Below are 18,896 nucleotides of genomic sequence, written 5' to 3'. Positions count from 1 at the left end.
CCTTAGAGTTCTCTAAAAATGCATCCTGACTGCCTCGAATGAATGACTGATCTGACATGATTGGATAGGTGAGAGCAATTCAATGGTAACATTGCTTTCATCTAGCCAACTGTCAAACCCACTGATCACTCTTGAAAGAAGGAGAGAAACGTCTCCCTACACTTTCACCTGGATCCCTCTACACTCCCTCCTTTTTATGCTATCTTCCCCATTCCCAATAACCCTTCCATTCCATCCTCTCCCCATGCCCCTCCCTACCTTTACCTCTCTAACTAATCTACCTATCCTTCTCCCCATGCCCCTCCCTACCTTTACCTCTCTAACTAATCTACCTATCCTTCTCCCCATGCCCCTCCCTACCTTTACCTCTCTAACTAATCTACCTATCCTTCTCCCCAGCCCCTCCCTACCTTTACCTCTCTAACTAATCTACCTATCCTTCTCCCCATGCCCCTCCCTACCTTTACCTCTCTAACTAATCTACCTATCCTTCTCCCCAGCCCCCTCCCTACCTTTACCTCTCTAACTAATCTACCTATCCTTCTCCCCATGCCCCTCCCTACCTTTACCTCTCTAACTAATCTACCTATCCTTCTCCCCAGCCCCCTCCCTACCTTTACCTCTCTAACTAATCTACCTATCCTTCTCCCCAGCCCCCTCCCTACCTTTACCTCTCTAACTAATCTACCTATCCTTCTCCCCAGCCCCCTCCCTACCTTTACCTCTCTAACTAATCTACCTATCCTTCTCCCCATGCCCCTCCCTACCTTTACCTCTCTAACTAATCTACCTATCCTTCTCCCCAGCCCCCTCCCTACCTTTACCTCTCTAACTAATCTACCTATCCTTCTCCCCAGCCCCCTCCCTACCTTTACCTCTCTAACTAATCTACCTATCCTTCTCCCCAGCCCCCTCCCTGCCTTTACCTCTCTAACTAATCTACCTATCCTTCTCCCCAGCCCCCTCCCTACCTTTACCTCTCTAACTAATCTACCTATCCTTCTCCCCAGCCCCCTCCCTACCTTTACCTCTCTAACTAATCTACCTATCCTTCTCCCCAGCCCCCTCCCTACCTTTACCTCTCTAACTAATGTACCTATCCTTCTCCCCAGCCCCTCCCTACCTTTACCTCTCTAACTAATCTACCTATCCTTCTCCCCAGCCCCCTCCCTACCTTTACCTCTCTAACTAATCTACCTATCCTTCTCCCCAGCCCCCTCCCTGCCTTTACCTCTCTAACTAATCTACCTATCCTTCTCTCCAGCCCCCTCCATACCTTTACCTCTCTAACTAATCTACCTATCCTTCTCCCCAGCCCCCTCCCTACCTTTACCTCTCTAACTAATCTACCTATCCTTCTCCCCAGCCCCCTCCCTACCTTTACCTCTCTAACTAATCTACCTATCCTTCTCCCCAGCCCCCTCTCTACCTTTACCTCTCTAACTAATCTACCTATCCTTCTCCCCAGCCCCCTCCCTGCCTTTACCTCTCTAACTAATCTACCTATCCTTCTCCCCAGCCCCCTCCCTGCCTTTACCTCTCTAACTAATCTACCTATCCTTCTCCCCAGCCCCTCCCTACCTTTACCTCTCTAACTAATCTACCTATTCTTCTCCCCAACCCCCTCCCTGCTCACCTCCTACCTAGTCCTTGTAATACTCTCTTCTTGAGGAGGTCCAGCCTGTCGCTGGCCAGCACCCCCCCTAAGGGCGGTGAAGAAGGCGCAGTAGTGGGCCATGTTGTGGAGCATGAGCAGGACTTCAGCCAGCAGCTCATTGGTCACTAGCAGGTGGCGTAGACACGCCCTCTTGTGGTTCCTGCAGTGGTAGCAGCCACACCCCTCCACTAGCGGACTGAAGTCATCTCTGTACCTGGAGAGCAGAGGTCTAGGGCACAGACAGACAACAGACAGACAGACACACATACATGTGCACACACACACACACACACACACACACACACACAAACACACCATGTTCCTTTGAGTAGAGTGCAAGGGACAGAGGCACGTGTGTATAGTACACACACTAACTGACACTCATGGACACAAACCTCTCATCTTTCAGGTTGATTTTAAAAGGAGTCATCTTGGTTTGGTCTTCTTGGGGATGATCAGTTCCAGTCGTCTCACCTATGCCAGCATCTGGCTTGTCCTTGTCCGACTCCACAACTGCCAAAATACGCACCAATCAAATCAATCCCTTATGCCACACCCATTAAACTACACCAATCTTATATTTTCACTAAACCCACACATTCCAAAATCCACAGCAGTCAGATCATGCCCTAAACCCATACATCCTAAACCAATTATGGTCCATTGTGTTCTAATTTCACGCTCTTCTCCTCTCCAACAAAGGAATATCAGTATTTGCACCATCCACCGAAACACAAAACCCTCCAATCCCCCCCACACACACACTCTGTCAAAGAGTTATGAGGCACCACCACCCAGAGAGAGCAGCTAAGGTCAACAGGAGGGCAAACAGAATGATCCAGTCATGGAGAGAGGAAGAGAATGAAGGAGAAAGAGAGGGAGAAAGAGGGAGAGAGGAAGAGAGAGAGCGAGGAAGAGAAAGAAAGAGAGAGAGAGGGAGGAAGAGGGAGAGAGGGAGTGATGAAGAGAAAGCGAGGCAGAGAGACCCTTAAATTGAAATTGAGAGATATCCTGTTAGAGAGAAACAAAGAAGGGGAGAGAGAGGAAGAGAAAGAGAGAGGGAGAGGGAGAGAGAGAAAGAGAGTGCGAGATAGGATGAGAGTGAGAGAGGAAGAGAAAGAGAGAGTGAATAAGAGACAGAGAGAGAGAGCGAGAGAGAGAAGGAGAGAAAAAGAAAGAGACAGAGAGGACATAAACAAAGAGGGAGCAGATAGCGGGAGAGAGAGCAAACTGATTGATCCTGTTAGAGAGAGAGAAACAAAGAAGAGAAGAGATAGGAATGGAGAGAGGGATAGAGTGAGAGAGAGGGTGGGCATAGCAAAACAGAGATTGGTGGAGATGGAGAAGAGCCCATGTATATAATAAATAGGGAGGAGAGTGAGAAGGGGATGGATAAAGGTGAAAACAAGAGTGGAGAGAATAAACATGACAAGGAAGGGGGGGATGAGGGGACAAAGGAGGTGGGCAACGAGAGAGGTAAAATTGGACATGGGAGGGAGAGAGAGAGAGGGGGAGAGGGAGAGGGAGGAGGAGAGATGGATGTACAAGAAAGGTAGAAAGAGTTTGACAGATGGAGGGAGAGACAGAGGCAGAATAAAGAGAGAGAGATGGAGGGAGAGACAGAGGCAGAGTAAAGAGAGAGAGATGGAGGGAGAGAGAGGCAGAGTAAAGAGAGAGAGATGGAGGGAGAGACAGAGGCAGAGTAAAGAGAGAGAGATGGAGGGAGAGACAGAGGCAGAGTAAAGAGAGAGAGATGGAGGGAGAGACAGAGGCAGAGTAAAGAGAGAGAGATGGAGGGAGAGACGGAGGCAGAGTAAAGAGAGAGAGATGGAGGGAGAGACAGAGGCAGAGTAAAGAGAGAGAGATGGAGGGAGAGACAGAGGCAGAGTAAAGAGAGAGAGATGGAGGGAGAGACAGAGGCAGAGTAAAGAGAGAGAGAGAGAAATGGAGGGAGAGACAGAGGCAGAGTGAGAGTGAGAGTGGGAGTGAGAGTGAGAGTGAGTCGCCACCTCCCCATGGAGCCCTCTAATTGGCTGAGAGGGGATTTGGACGCCCTCGCCTCTTTAGCTGATGGACCCCAGTCTTGTCCTCACACTCACCTCCAGTGAACCCCATTACACTCCCCCGTCCAGAATGTATTACTGCTGTCTGTCTAAACCAGTCTGATCCCCAACTTTTAAATCAGAATCTGTTACTTTGGCCTGATATAGAAACTTTTACAGCTATCAACCAGAAAATGTATCATTCTCACGGGAGGCTTCAATTTCCCTCAGGAACGCTTTAATCATATTGAGTTTTCTTTTCCTTCAGCAGAGACTAACGGCGAGCATAATTCAATAGTTTACTGGGGTAACAGTGAGATCGTCCATTGATTTCATTTGACCATCTGACCCGTTGGGTTTGTTTCTTCACCCAGTTATTTTATTTGACTGATACTGCCTCTTATTCCACCAAACAAACAACGTCAATATTTGTGGTCACACACACAGCGAGGCGCAATTACAAAGAAACAGACACTTTCTATCTATTAAAACTGCTCTAGTCCAATCTCTCCTTAACAACCCAATCTAGACCCCTCCTCACTGAGCAGTAATAGACCTCTCTCTGAACTTCCTTTTTTATCCAAGATTCTAGAAAAAGTTGTTTTCAAGCAATTGGTGGCTTATTTGAGTATGAACAACTTATTTGAAAAAATCCAGTGGCTTCCGCTCACTTCACAGCACGGAAAGATGGGTGGGAATCTAAGGCTTTGCCTTCGACTGGTTCAAGTAATATCTACTGTATGTGGTAGACGTTTCTCAGTGAGCATGGTGGTTCAGTACTATCCGCAGCACCTATTCACTATGGTGTCCCTCAGGGAATTCTGGGCCCCATTTGTCTTGGGGGGGAAACAAACTCAATATACTTTAAAATGACTAAAACCAAATCAGAACTTTGTAGGAATGATAATGGACCTACTGTTACATCCGTCGTTAGAAGGAGACCAAGGTGCAGCATGGTAAGTACATTTTACTTGATTTAAAATGACACAAAAAATAAAAATACAAACGAACGTAAAGCTCTGTAGCGCTAAACAGCAACTATACAAAGACAAGATCCCACAACTGAAGGTGGGAAAAAGGGCTGCCTAATTATGATCCCCAATCAGAGACAACGATAGACAGCTGCCTCTGATTGGGAACCATACAAAGAAACAAACAAAGAAATAGACTAACTAGAATGCCCACACAAATCACACCCTGACCTAACCAAATAGAGAAATAAAAAGGCTCTCTAAAAGGTCAGGGCGTGACACCTACATCCAATGTGTTAAAGGCATTTTAGTAGCCAGCCATATAAGGGTTAGAAGTAAGGTATTTGGCTGGCAATCAGTGGCGACCCGTCATTCTGTTTTGAGCCCCACATTTTTTGCAAAAAAATATAATAATAACAACAAATCAATAAATAAATGTATAAATACGTATATATAATTTTTATTTTAGGGGTTGCCTGTTTTGCATGTTATTTTGGCATTAATACGTGTCACATATCCGTTTGCAAACAATGTAATAAAATATATCATTGAGTTAATAAAGCCGTATACAAACATGGTCTCTTTTTTGCTTTCTTGAGTGAGGAAGCTCCAAAATGCAGGTGTTTCAACCTAGCTTTCTGTGGTGGGGCGAGCCAGCAGAAAATAGGAGCATTGCGCCGTGATTGGCTCAGTTTTCCGTCACTCATGGGGACACTACGTCCTTGCCAAGTTTAAGTCCTTAGTAAGGGTAGACATCCAAAATTTCAGCCCTTTGGGTCCTGCGATATAGTTAAATTACAAGTACCCTTCCAAGAAGGCTCAAGGTCATTGGCCACAGATAAAATTAGGTAAAATCACGTTATAAGTACAGTAGCTTTGATTGGACGGAACATGTCAACATCTTACTTTCAAAGTTTTAGCTAGCAGTCATCATCATGAATAAAGTCGACAATCTACTGGCAAATAATTTTTAATCCTTGTCATAAGAAGATAAATAATAAAGAGAAATTATAGATAAAACGAATCTGTGCTCATCGGCCATTGGACATAAAGAGTAACGTTACACAACAAGTTGGAAATTGCAAATTCAACAATGAGTGGAATCAGTGGCTAACTGCAAGCATTGCAAAGCAATCACTAGCCTGCTATTCAGTAGAGTGGCTGTGTGGTTTTTTTTCCCGAGTTCCAACCATAAATCCAGAGAATGACAGACTTTAATGACGAAGTTTGATGACAAACTTTGCCCACAAAGGACTGCCATGCCACCTTCACAAGGTGAGTAAAAAAATTATAATAATTTAAAAAATGATGCTGCTGCATAAATGATGCGATATGCCAGGGAGATATGTATACTGTAGCTAAGAAAGTAATACTAAGTGTATGTTGTGTAGTAAGCTGTTAGTAGCCCATGTGCCTCACCCTAATAATTTGGTCTATTTTCACAAACACGGTATTGTACAGCTTGACAGTGCTACTGATAGTAGTGGTGGCGCTTGGCTTGCATGTGCAAATTCAGCACACACAACATTCTACAATAGAATTGTGTTATGTCACATATCAAATTAAAATCTTATTTAACGTGTCAAATAGTGTTATATGACGTGTATCTTTCTTTATACGCAAAGACCCAAACGGCATTCAATGTGCCTCACCCTAATAATTTGGTCTATTTTCACCTCTTAATTTGGTCTACTGTTCTAACTTGGTTGTGCACATGTAGACTATAACCTGTTTTAGCGAAATGTAATCATAGAATATTGTAAGAGCTTTCATTGTCTGTTTATATGCCCCTTTATTTATCCTATGGTTCTGACTTGGTGTACAGGGAAAATACTGTAAGAATGGCCCATGTTCTGAATTCTGTCGCTGTACCTTTCAAAAGTGCTAAACAAATAGTTATATTGACTAACGCTACATCCGTTCTAGCGCGCTCATTAATGTCTTAATCAAAATTACGGATTGCCTCTTATCCGCTTCTCGTCCCCTTATGCCATAGTTTGTACATCACAATTGTCAGTAGAAACCACATTTGTTTAATTAAGCAAGTCAGCCATATCAGCAATGTTTTTTTTAAAGGCAGTAAATGACACTGAATGAACCGTTTTGCTGCCAGACAAGGTTCCGCTGATAGCCAGGTGTAGCAGTGGTAAGGTGTTGGGACAGCTGTTGGGACTCTGCTGTTGGGACAGCTTTATGTAGGCCCAAATAGTTTGTGGACACCGTTTGTCACCATTATAGTGCAATTAATGTATTGTCTAGTGTTGTGTTGTGTAGTGGCTTTGCTGGCATGCATACCACATTTTTTTCACCCCTGCAGGAAGATGGCGCTTATGGAACACCCTGACCAGTTGGGGGTGCCTCTACACCAGCACCTGTGGATTCTGGGTCAGTGGTGATGTTGAAGGGGAAGGGAGGGCACAGCCTCGCTCTGTCACCTGAAAGGGGAAGAAGCTTTCAAACAGATCCACCTCCACGCACGCCAGCGCCTCGTCTGGCCGCCCCAAGCCATGCAGCAGCCTGGCACACACATACAAACAGACCAGGGTTTCTATTAGTAAAATGTGGCGCCGGACATTTGACCAGCATCATTTTAATTTACCGGACCTGATTAGGCCGTCCAACCATGTTGCTCAGAATGACAGAAATCACATTTAGATGATATTATGGTAATTAATATTTACAGAACATGCAAGTTGAGGATGCAACGATGTGCGGACCTTCTTACTGAATTCTGATGTACACTGAACATGTTAGAACAACTCTCAACAAGACGAGTAACAAACAGCAAAACCACCAGCTTAAATCATTCTACTATCTCCCATAGTAGAAAAGTTGACCTATTCTATTGGTCAGCTTGTGGAGAAACAGCGAGCCTACTCCAAACACTCTGGGACAGTTGTGGGATGATAGATCCCAAATTCAACCAGTAGGCCTAGACTACATAACCAAACTTTCAAAAGCAATGAGTCTGATGCAACAGATCAGAACATTTACATTACATTTAAGTCATTTAGCAGACGCTCTTATCCAGAGCGACTTACAAATTGGAAAGCTCATACATATTCATCCTGGTCCCCCCGTGGGAATTGAACCCTGGTCCCCCCGTGGGAATTGAACCCACAACCCTGGCGTTGCAAGCGCCATGCTCTACCAACTGAGCCACACGAGAACGTTTTGCTTAATGTTGATCAACTATTATTTTTTCACATTATCAGTGCAGCAATGCACACAAGGCAGGAGGCTACGCACAAATGTTCGTTCCATAATGCAATTAGCGGGAAAACACTGTTGCCAAAAGCGCACTGCACATGTGAGCCGTTTCATGTGACAGAGATGGAAATATCCATTAGAAATGTAGAAAGAGGGGAGATCTAAAGATGCAACAACTAACATGGGTTGTTAATATGACTAGTATTGTGCCTTTGGCTACTGGACAATGAGAGAAAGTTGATATAAAATAATTGCCTCCATGGATATGGTCTGATTTTGGCTAGGCTGCTTTGAAACAAAGTAAGACATGCCTCATAATATGTAGTAAAACATGAAAGTTTCAAACTATTGAGTATGTTTTCAAAATGTATAGTGCCTCCAGTTCATTGCAAAGTGATGTGTGACACGGTAATGAAGCCTGCTTTCCATTACATATGCATTTTGTGTTTGAGAAGCTGTCGCAGCAGCTCTCCTGCTGTCGGACAGATTTTCCTCTCAAAGGCTCTGTATCTGTACTCTGTACGCATGTGATAAGATACATAATGAATATACTGTACACACACACATTTAATTCCACTAAATGATGCAAATTCAGCTATAGACTGATAAGCATGACCAGTCACATCTATTTCCATCAACTGGTATTTATCAGCTTTTAAAAAAGAATTATAGTCCGAAAGCCGGCTATTACTGGCTAATGGAAACCTTGCTACAGACAAACACATATACACAGACAGGTAGGCAGACAAAACTGTCACGCCCTGACCTTAGAAAGCCTTTTTATGTCTCTAATTTGGTTTGGTCAGGGTGTGATTTGGGGTGGACATTCTATTTTTTTTGTTTTCTATGATTTTGTATTTCTATGTTTTGGCCGGGTATGGTTCTCAATCAGGGACAGCTGTCTACTGTTGTCTCTGATTGGGACCATACTTAGGTATCCCTTTTCCCTCCTTTCAGTGTGGGAAGTTGTCTTTGTTTGTTGGCACTATAGCCTTAAGCTTCACGGTCAGTTTTGTATTGTTTATTGTTTTTGTCGACATCATCCTAAATCAAAGGAATATGTACGCTTACCACGCTGCACTTTGGTCTACTTCCTTTGACGGCCGTGACACAAACAGGCAGAAAAACAGATATAAATGTATTACACTGTTGATCAATGATCAATACACATTGGTTGACTTATTAGGCAGTATGCAGTCTATCAGACAAACGGACATACTCTTACCCATCTATCTCATCTAGCAGTGCTCTCCCTGAAGCACTACAGATGCAGCATCTCTCGCTCTAACACGCACGCACACGCACACACACGTAAACAACAAAATCAATACCAACATTGAACATCCACACACAGAGCAGATGCATGTTCACACAGCAGACAAACAGATTGCATCCCCCATCATCCCTCATCCTCCTCCAAGCCACCTCAACCCACCCCACTCAAAATCACTCTTTATTTTCCCCTCTCTCTCACTCTCCCTTTCAATCTCTCTGTCTTTCTCACTTAGGTTTCAGTTAACCGTCTCTCTCTGGCCCTCTGCCTTGAGGTTCCAGGGCCAAACCCAATTTACCATCCCATAATGAGTCCATGGTGCCCAAAGAGAGGCTGTGTATCTCCCAGTGCCACCACAACCCAGGGGCAGTCTGACCAAGCACAGCCTCTTTTCATTAAGGAATCCCAGTATGGCCTCAAAGAGAGCATCTGGAGGTCTCGGATACGGCATGCAGCACCACTCTCTCTCTTTCCACTGCCCCTTCGCCACCCCAGAGCCCCAGTCGGCTCCCTTACCTCCAGGGCAAGGGGGAATAGGACAGAGGTCTCCCAAACGCTGGGGCACTGGGCGCTTTGGGGGAAGTTTGAGTCTACTCTCCGCCAGGCCAGTATTCCCAGTGCAGCTGGAAGAGGAGTGGGGTTGCCATGGCTCCCAGGAGGGAAGTCAGGGGTTACCATGGTTTCCTGGGGATTCTGGAGTGAGCACAATGAGCACAGAGTGATGGGAGAGAGGTGGAGGGAGGGGAGTCTGTATTTTTCTTAGTCTCCCACTGAGAGTAAAATCAGCATGCTAGGGGGTCTTAGGGTTGAGTGTGTGGGGGGTGGGGGGGTTTATAACTTATAACAGGAGACGTTTTAAAGGTAGGATCTGTATGGGGGGGGTCATAATCTGTCACACAGTGAAGGGTGTCACATGATCACTCAATTAGAGCCACTAATTGGCCAGCTAGTCCGCTCCCATCACCTGGTCATATGTCTGTGAGTGAGAGGTGAGGAGAGACACCTGCAGACACACAGACACACTGGAGCAGGGAATAAACAGAGAGAAGTAGAGAGAGATAAGAGAGACAGAATGCAGAGAGGAGAGAAGAGGGAGATAACTAAAAAGCATTAAGGGGGGTATGGCTTGTTTTGAAAAGCATGCTGCTTTTGGGGGTGAAGTAGTGAGGGAAGGAGAGACAAAGAAAGAATTGGGTCTGTAAGGGTAGGAGGGAAGGAAGGAAGGAGAGAGAAAGAAAGAATTGGGTCTGTAAGGGTAGGAGTGAGGGAAGGAAGGAGAGAGAAAGAAAGAATTGGGTCTGTAAGGGGAGGAGTGAGGGAAGGAGAGAGAAAGAAATAATTGGATCTGTAAGGGGAGTAGTGAGGGAAGGAAGGAAGGAAGGAAGGAAGGAAGGAAGGAAGGAAGGAAGGAAGGAAGGAAGGAAGGAGAAAGAAAGAATTGGGTCTGTAAGGGTAGGAGAGAGGGAAGGAGTAAGAGTGTGGTGGAATGAAAGAGCATTCATATTATATTTAGGGGAGTGTGGGTGCAGACAGGGAAAGTGTAAAAAGGGTTAAAGCTGGCAACTGGAGCTGGTGTAGGGGGGGCACTCAAACCTCTGCTAGCTAGAGTCTATGAAGAGTTAATGGGCAGGGTAGCCAACTCAGCAGCTTTGATCTTCAGATCCCTGCCAGCTACTTTTCTTCCCCTGAAAACGATTAGCAACATATTCAGATATTTTTAAGTCAGCCTCAGAGTTTTTAATCGGAGAGTTTTTGATAAATTTAGCCACTAACTTTAACTGCCGTGAAGCAGCCGGGATGAGAGCAGGAGAGAGAAGAGAGAGGGAGAGAGAGAGAAATAGAGAGCAGCTGCCTGGTGAACAGGAAGAAGAGCTGCAGCACACACACACACACACGATGCTGTGAAGGAGCACGGGGAAGAACCGCAGATGGCTGTTGTGATTTGACGGTATAGTCGTAATAGACAGGTAATAATGTCATTTTTGCCAATGTACTCTACAGTGGGAACTGTTATATCACACTTTATACATTCTTTATAACAGAGGTCCTCAAAGTGGAGTCCACGGAAGTACTGCAGGGGTCTGCAGCCAGATCAATAGGAACACCTTCCTAATATTGAGTTGCACCCCTTTTGCACCCCTTTTGCCCTCAGAACAGCCTCAATTATTCGAGGTATGGACTCTACAAGGCGTAAAAAGCGTTCCACAGGGATTCTGGCCCATGTTGACTCCAATGCATCCCACAACTGTGTCAAGTTGGCTGGAAGTCCTTTGGGTGGTGGACCATTCTTGATACACAGGGAAATTGTTGAGCTTGAAAAACCCAGCAGCGTTGCAGTTCTTGACACTCAAACCGGTGCGCCTGGCACCTACTACCATACCCCGTTCAAAGGCACTTAAATCTTTTGTCTTGCCCATTCACCCTCTGAATGGCACACATACACAATCTATGTCTCAATTGTCTCAAGGCTTAAAAATCCTTCCTTAACCTGTCTCTTCCCCTTCATCTACACTGATTGGATTTAACAGGTCACATCAATAAGCCATCATAACTTTCACCTGGATTCACCTGGCCAGTCTATGTCATGGAAAAAGCAGGTGTTCCTAATGTTTTCTACACTCAGTGTATGTACAGTTTAAGTCAGAAGTTTACATACACTTAGGTTGGAGTCATTAAAACGCGTTTTTCAACCACTCCACAAATTTATTGTTAACAAACTATAGTTTTGGCAAGTCGGTTGGACATATACTTTGTGCATGACACAAGTCATTTTCCCAACAATTGTTTACAGACAGATTATTTCACTGTATCACAATTCCAGTGGGTCAGAAGTTTACATATACTAAGTTGACAGTGCCTTTAAACAGCTTGGAAAACTCCAGAAAATGATGTCATGGCTTTAGAAGCTTCTGATAGACTAATTGACATCGCTTGAGTCAATTGGAAGTGTACCTGTGGATGTATTTCAAGGCCTACCTTCAAACTCAGTGTCTTTTTGCTTGACATCATGGGAAAATCAAAAGAAATCAATGAATACCTCAGAAAAAAAATTGTAGACATCCACAAGTCTGGTTCATCCTTGGGAGCAATTTCCAAATGCCTGAAGGTACCACGTTCATCTGTACAAACAATAGTACGCAAGTATAAACACCATGGGACCACGCAGTTGTCATACCGCTCAGGAAGGAGACGCATTCTGTCTCCTAGAGATTAACATACTTGTGCGAAAAGTGCAAATCAATCCCAGAACAACAGCAAAGGACCTTGTGAAGATGTTTTGAGGAAACAGGTACAAAGTATCTATATTCACAGTAAAACGAGTTCTATATCAACATAACCTGAAAAGCCGCTCAGCAAGGAAGAAGCCACTGCTCCAAACCCACCATAAAAAAGCCAGACTACGGTTTGCAACTGCACATGGGGACAAAGATTGTATGCTTGGAGAAATGTCCTCTGGTCTGATGAAACAAAAATAGAACTGTTTGGCCATAATGACCATCGTTATGTTTAGAGGAAAAAGGGGGAGGCTTGCAAGCCGAAGAACACCATCCCAACCGTGAAGCACGGGGGTGGCAGCATCATGTTGTGGGGGTGCTGTCACGTCCTGACCATAGTTCTTGTGTGTTTTGCTTGTTTAGTGTTGGTCAGGACGTGAGCTGGGTGGGAATTCTATGTTGTGTGTCTAGTTTGTCTGTTTCTGTGTCCAGCCTAATATGGTTCTCAATCAGAGACAGCTGTCAATCGTTGTCCCTGATTGAGAATCATATATAGGTGGCTTGTTTTGTGTTGGGGACTGTGGGTGGTTATTTCCTGTCTCTGTGTTTGTGTTCTGCACCAGATAGGACTGTTTCGGTTTGCCACACTTTGTTATTTTTTGTTCGTTGTAAGTGTTCACTGTTTTTTTGTTTAATTAAACATGTTGAGCACTGGCTACGCTGCGTGTTGGTCCGATCCCTGTTTCACCCCCTCTTTTAGTGAAGAGAGGGAAGGCTGCCGTGACAGGTGCTTTGTTGCAGGAGGGACTGGTGCGCTTCACAAAATAGATGGCATCATGAGGTAGGAAAACTATGTGGATATATTGAAGCAACATCTCAAGGCATCAGTCAGGAAGTTAAAGCTTGGTCGCAAATGGGTCTTTCAAATGGACAATGACCCCAAGCATACTTCCAAAGTTGTGGCAAAATGGCTTAAGGACAACAAAGTCAAGGTATTGGAGAGGCCATCACAAAGCCCTGACATCAATCCCATAGAAAATTTGTGGGCAGAACTGAAAAAGCATGTGCGAGGAAGGAGGCCTACAAACCTGACTCAGTTACACCAGCTCTGTCAGGAGGAATGGGCCAAAATTCAACCAACTTATTGTGGGAAGCTTGTGGAAGGCTACCCGAAACGTTTGACCCAAGTTAAACAATTTCAAGGCAATGCTACCAAGTACTAATTGAGTGTATGTAAACTTCTGGCCTACTGGGAATGTGATGAAAGAAACTATTATACTATTATTCTGACATTTCACAAATAAAGTGGTGATCCTAACTGATAAATGTATTTGGCTAAGGTGTATGTAATCAATCGACTTCAACTGTGTGTATGTATATACAGTACCAGTCAAAAGTTTGTACACACCTACTCATTCAAGGGTTTTTCTTTATTTTTACCATTTTCTACATTCTGTGAAATAACACATGGAATCCTGTCGTAACCAAAAAAGTGTTGTGGCAAGGTAGGGTTGGTATACAGAAGATAGCCCTATTTGGTAAAAGACCAAGTCCATATTATGGCAAGAACAGCTCAAATAAACAAAGAGAAATGACTTTACTTTAAGACACGAAGGCTGTTTTTCAGTCTCTCGGTCCCTGCTTTGATGCACCTGTACTGACCTCGCCTTCTGGATGATAGAGGGGTGAACTGGTCGTTGCTCGGGTAGTTGTTGTCCTTGATGATCTTTATGGCCTTCCTGTGACATCGGGTGGTGTAGGTGTCCTGGAGGGCAGGTAGTTTGCCCCCGGTGATGCGTTGTGCAGAATGCACTACGCTCTGGAGAGCCTTTGAGGGTTGAGGGTGGTTGAGAGTGGTGCAATTGCCGTACCAGGCGGTGATACAGCCCGACAGGATTCTCTCGACTGTGCATCTGTAAAAGTGTGAGTGTTTTAGATGATAAGCTTATCAAGAGTTTCTGAATTATATATAAAGCATGTATAAGATCTTCACACAGAATCTTGATTAACACTAGTCTTTTCCTACTAGTGCTCACTTAGCTGATACAGTAGCTACTTTATTGAGGAAAGTGCACTTACTAGAACTGTGATAAATGATTGTCTCACCTAGCTGTCTTAAGAGGAATGCACTAACTGCAAGTCACTCTAGATAAGAGCGTCAGCTAAATGACTAAAAAGGAAAATGGAAATGAAATGTAATGTAATTTGTTTAAAGTGGGACCCCTGGGCCCCCCCCCCCCCCCACCACCACCACCCCACCCCACACACACACACACACACACACCTGGGTTTGTCCTCAGGTAGCTCCTTGATGGCGGTGATGAGCTGGGTCCGGGGGTGTGTCTCCATGGCTGCAGTATGGAGCCCGTCCAGACTGAATCCTCCTACTGGCAGCTTGGCCATCTCCCTGGCCAACCGCACCCTCTCCTCCAGAACATCCCCTCCCTCCACCACCCCCAACACCTACACCCCATTCAGCTCCTGGAGAGCACAGAGAGCACAGAGATGATTATGACAGTGTCAAAAAGTAGCCTGTGTCTGTATAGTAAGCTAATACATGACTGCCACAACACATGGAAGTTAACTTTTTAATTCCTGTAATATTGGGAGTATCATCAATTTGCAGCAGCATCAGTCCCAGACAGACCTGTGTTTTGCTGTGCAGTATCAGACAGTCGCCCAGGTGGGCCAGGGTGCGGTCCACTGACTTGCGAACCCTCTTGCGAGACGTGTTGCTTTGCCAGGTCTCTCCGTCTGCCATGCTCTGGTACAGGTCTGGCTGCACAGCCTTCTGGAGAGCCATGAACTTAGCTACCGTCAGCTTGATACGACCGCCACTACCCCACACAGACACCGTCTGAGACAATAATAGGCAGTGTTAACTCTGTCAACTCTGACATACACAGCAGCAGCAACAACTACACACACACACACATTTGTGTAAACTCCCAGACATGTAAAGCCTCTAGACAGACACCAATGCTTAGTCTGATCATGACAAAGGAGCTGATCGTGGACTACAGGAAAAGGGAGCCGAGGACGCCCCCATTCTCAACGATGGGGCTGTAGTAGAGCAGGTTGAGAGCTTCAAGTTCCTCGGTGTCCACATCACCAACAAACTATCATGGTCCAAACACACCAAGACAAGAGGGCATGACAACGCCTTTTCCCCCTCAGGAGACTTGGCATGGGTCTTCAGATCCTCAAAAGGCTGCACCATCGAGAGCATGCTGACTGGTTGCATCACCGCCTGGTATGGCAACTGCTCAGCCTCTGACGGCAAGGCGGTATCCCTGTATACAGCCTCCTTATTGTTCTCTTATTGTTGCTCTTTTATTTTTTACTTTAGTTTATTCAATAAATATTTTTCTTAACTCTTATTTTTCTTAAAACTGCATTGTTGGTTAAGGGCTTGTAAGTAAGCATTTCACAGTAAGGTTGTATTCGGTGCATGTGACAAATACAATTTGATTTGATTTAAAATAGTGATGGATAAGTTAAAACCAAAACATGACCTCTAACCTTGTTGATGATGTGACCTCGGGGGACTGAGGTCACAGGGTTGTGGCGAGAGCAGTACAACACTGTGTCATGAAGACCTGTAAAGGTAAACCGCAGCATTACAACATGCATAACACTACAAATCATTCATCCTACTGCAGAATAGACAGCACAGCAACAATGTTTACAGAAGCAAGAGTAAAAGGTGCATTGACTACTAAACTAGACAGTGTAAGAGTGCACACAGCAGCAGAAGGCAGATACAAAGAGCTGGTGGTAATGTCACATAGTTAGTTCATTCTGTTAATTACACAGTGAACCTGGATGGCGTGAAAGAGAGGAGGCGTGGCCTTATCACAGAGGCCAGCTGTGAGAGAAAATCAAAGGGTGACAAAACCAGAACCCAAACAACAACAACAAGCACTGGTGACACGCTCACTTTTAATTAGCCAATCAGGTTGCTCCCTTGCTGCCCTCCTCAAGACAAAATGTAATAATTCCCTGCATGTAAACAGGTGCTGGGACGGTAATTACATTTTCTCATTTCAACTTGGCTTGCCCAGAGGCAGGAAACATTCGGCTCAGTGGTGCCACACTAAAGCTAGCCATCTCTGTTAGAGCATGATGAGTTTTTACTCTCCAACATGAGGGATGTTTCAAAGCCATTCAGGACTTATCTGGGGAATATATTTGGTGCTCAAAGGCTGCATTTAGACAGGCAGCCCAATTGTGATCTTTCTTTCAATCTTTTGCCCAATCAGATCAGCGCTGAGAAAGGGATGTTGTGATAAGATCTGATGGGATTGGTCAGCAGACCAATTAGTTGAAAAAAGATCAGAATTGGGCGGTATGTGTGAACTCAGCTTTAGAAAGGTCTAAGGCGGATTGCGCTTTTCAATAACGCACTTCTGCCTCTACCTCTCCTAAATATTCAGGAGCACAGTAACTTTTCTCTTTATGTCCTAAGCATTTTGTAGTTAAACTGAGAGAAAAAATATAGAATGTTATGTACATGAGTGTGTGCTTGAAACTAAAGACACTTTTACCAACGTGCATTTGCAAGAAATAATGCATGGTCACACAGTACTGTATGTATAATAGGATATACACTAAGCTAGAGGTCTGCATTTGTTGTGGGCGAGTCACAGACAACTTTAGGATGAAAATATGTTTTATCGGGTTTGAATTTTTTTGATATGTACACTATATGTGTATTGAAAGGCGAGGCTACTGTATGTTTTTGTGCATTCATGGACAGGTGTGTTATGGTCTGTATCGGGTGGTTATGTTGTGTTCAAATCAAATGGTATTTATAGTGGCATATTTTCTCTATTCCATCCAATAAATATGACCACTGTCCTGGCGAGAGAGGGGCTCTTTCGGACACACACTCGCCGCAGGCTTTACTGCATGTCTGTAAAGATGATGGCAGTGTGGCACTTCGGATTGCAAGTTACAAACAAAAGGATGCTTCTTCGTTCAAGCATTTAAACTTACAGACTTTCTAATATAAAAGATGGGAAAACGAAAATGTTCCTTATAATTCCTCTAATTCTAATAACTTATATGTGCAATAAATGAAGGCTATTCACAATATAATGTGAGTAAGTGCGAGCAAGTGCGGTCAAAAAACTTTACCGCTCCCCCGTCTAACCAAGACTCCACTTAGGCCCGACTTCCTCAAAATAACCTTTCCTCCTCCCGTAGCCACCGCACCGCCGCAAGGAGGGTATTCCTCTCCAATAATGTCTACACTAAGAATTCAACTAATAATGCTCTGGTTATTGTATACAAATAGACTATTTGGCTCTAACAGTATTTGTCAAATGCACCGAATACAACAGGCATAGACCTTACAAAGAAATGCTTACTTACAAGCTCTTAACCAACAATGCAGTTTTAAGAAAATACCCCAAAAAAGTAAGAGATAAGAATAACAGTATTTAAAGAGCAGAAGTACATAACAATAGCAGGGCTCTATTTATTTATTTCACCTTTCTCATTTACAATTGTGACCTGGCCAAGATAAAGCAAAGCAGTTCGACACATACAACAACACAGAGTTACACATGGAGTAAAACAAACATACAGTCAATAATACAGTAGAAAAATAAGTCTATATACAATGTGAGCAAATGAGGTGAGGTAAAGGCAAAAAAAAGGCCATGGTGGCGAAGTAAATACAATATAGCAAGTAAAACACTGGAATGGTAGATTTGTAGTGGAAGAATCTGCAAAGTAGAAATATAAATAATGGGGTGCAATGGAGCAAAATAAATAAATATACAGGGGGTACGGGTACAGAGTCAATGTGCGGGGGCACCGTGCGGGGGTAATATGTACCATGTAGGAAGAGTTATTAAAGTGACTATGCATAGATAGTGGGGGGGGGGGGGGGGCTTGCAAATAGTCTTGGTAGCCATTTGATTAGATGTGCAGGAGTCTTATGGCTTGGGGGTAGAAGCTGTTTAGAAGCCTCTTGGACCTAGACTTGGTGCTCCAGTACCGCTTGCCGTGCGGTAGCAGAGAGAACAGTCTATGACTAGGGTAGCTGGAGTCTTTGACAATTTTTAGGGCCTTCCTCTGACACTGCCTGGTATAGAGGTCCTGGATGGCAGGAAGCTTGGCCCCGGTGATGTACTGGGCCTTACGCACTACCTTCTGTAGTGCCTTGCAGTCGGAGGCCGAGCATTTGCCATACCAGGCAGTGATGCAAGCCATCATGATGTTCTCGATGGTGCAGCTGTAAAACATTTTGAGGATATGAGGACCCATGCCAAATATTTTCATTGTCCTGAGGGGGAATAGGTTTTGTCATGCCTTCTTCACGGCTGTCTTGGTGTGCTTGGAACATGTTAGTTTGTTGGTGATGTGGACACCAAGGATCTTGAAGCTCTCAACCTGCTCCACGACAGCTCCGTCGATGAAAATGGGGGCGTGCTCGGTCCTCCTTTTCCTGTAGTCCACAATCATCTCCTTTGTCTTGATCACGTTGAGGGAGAGGTTGTTGTCCTTGCACCACACTGT

General features: G+C 44.5%; 1 protein-coding gene across 1 annotated transcript in view; it reads right to left on the bottom strand.

The window, feature by feature from the left end:
* Positions 1–1,632: 1,632 nt before the first annotated feature.
* The window catches only part of qtrt2 (queuine tRNA-ribosyltransferase accessory subunit 2), a 39,344-nt gene continuing 22,080 nt past the window's right edge, over positions 1,633–18,896 (bottom strand). Inside the window, 8 exon segments of the mRNA XM_055882268.1 lie at positions 1,633–1,701; positions 1,703–1,871; positions 2,053–2,170; positions 7,016–7,081; positions 7,084–7,187; positions 14,653–14,849; positions 15,016–15,225; positions 15,891–15,967. Coding sequence (XP_055738243.1) covers positions 1,633–1,701; positions 1,703–1,871; positions 2,053–2,170; positions 7,016–7,081; positions 7,084–7,187; positions 14,653–14,849; positions 15,016–15,225; positions 15,891–15,967 — 1,010 coding nt within the window.

Source organism: Salvelinus fontinalis, chromosome 25 (genome assembly GCF_029448725.1).
Source record: "Salvelinus fontinalis isolate EN_2023a chromosome 25, ASM2944872v1, whole genome shotgun sequence".
Lineage (NCBI taxonomy): Eukaryota > Metazoa > Chordata > Actinopteri > Salmoniformes > Salmonidae > Salvelinus > Salvelinus fontinalis.
This window is presented reverse-complemented; position numbering and strand designations above follow the sequence as displayed.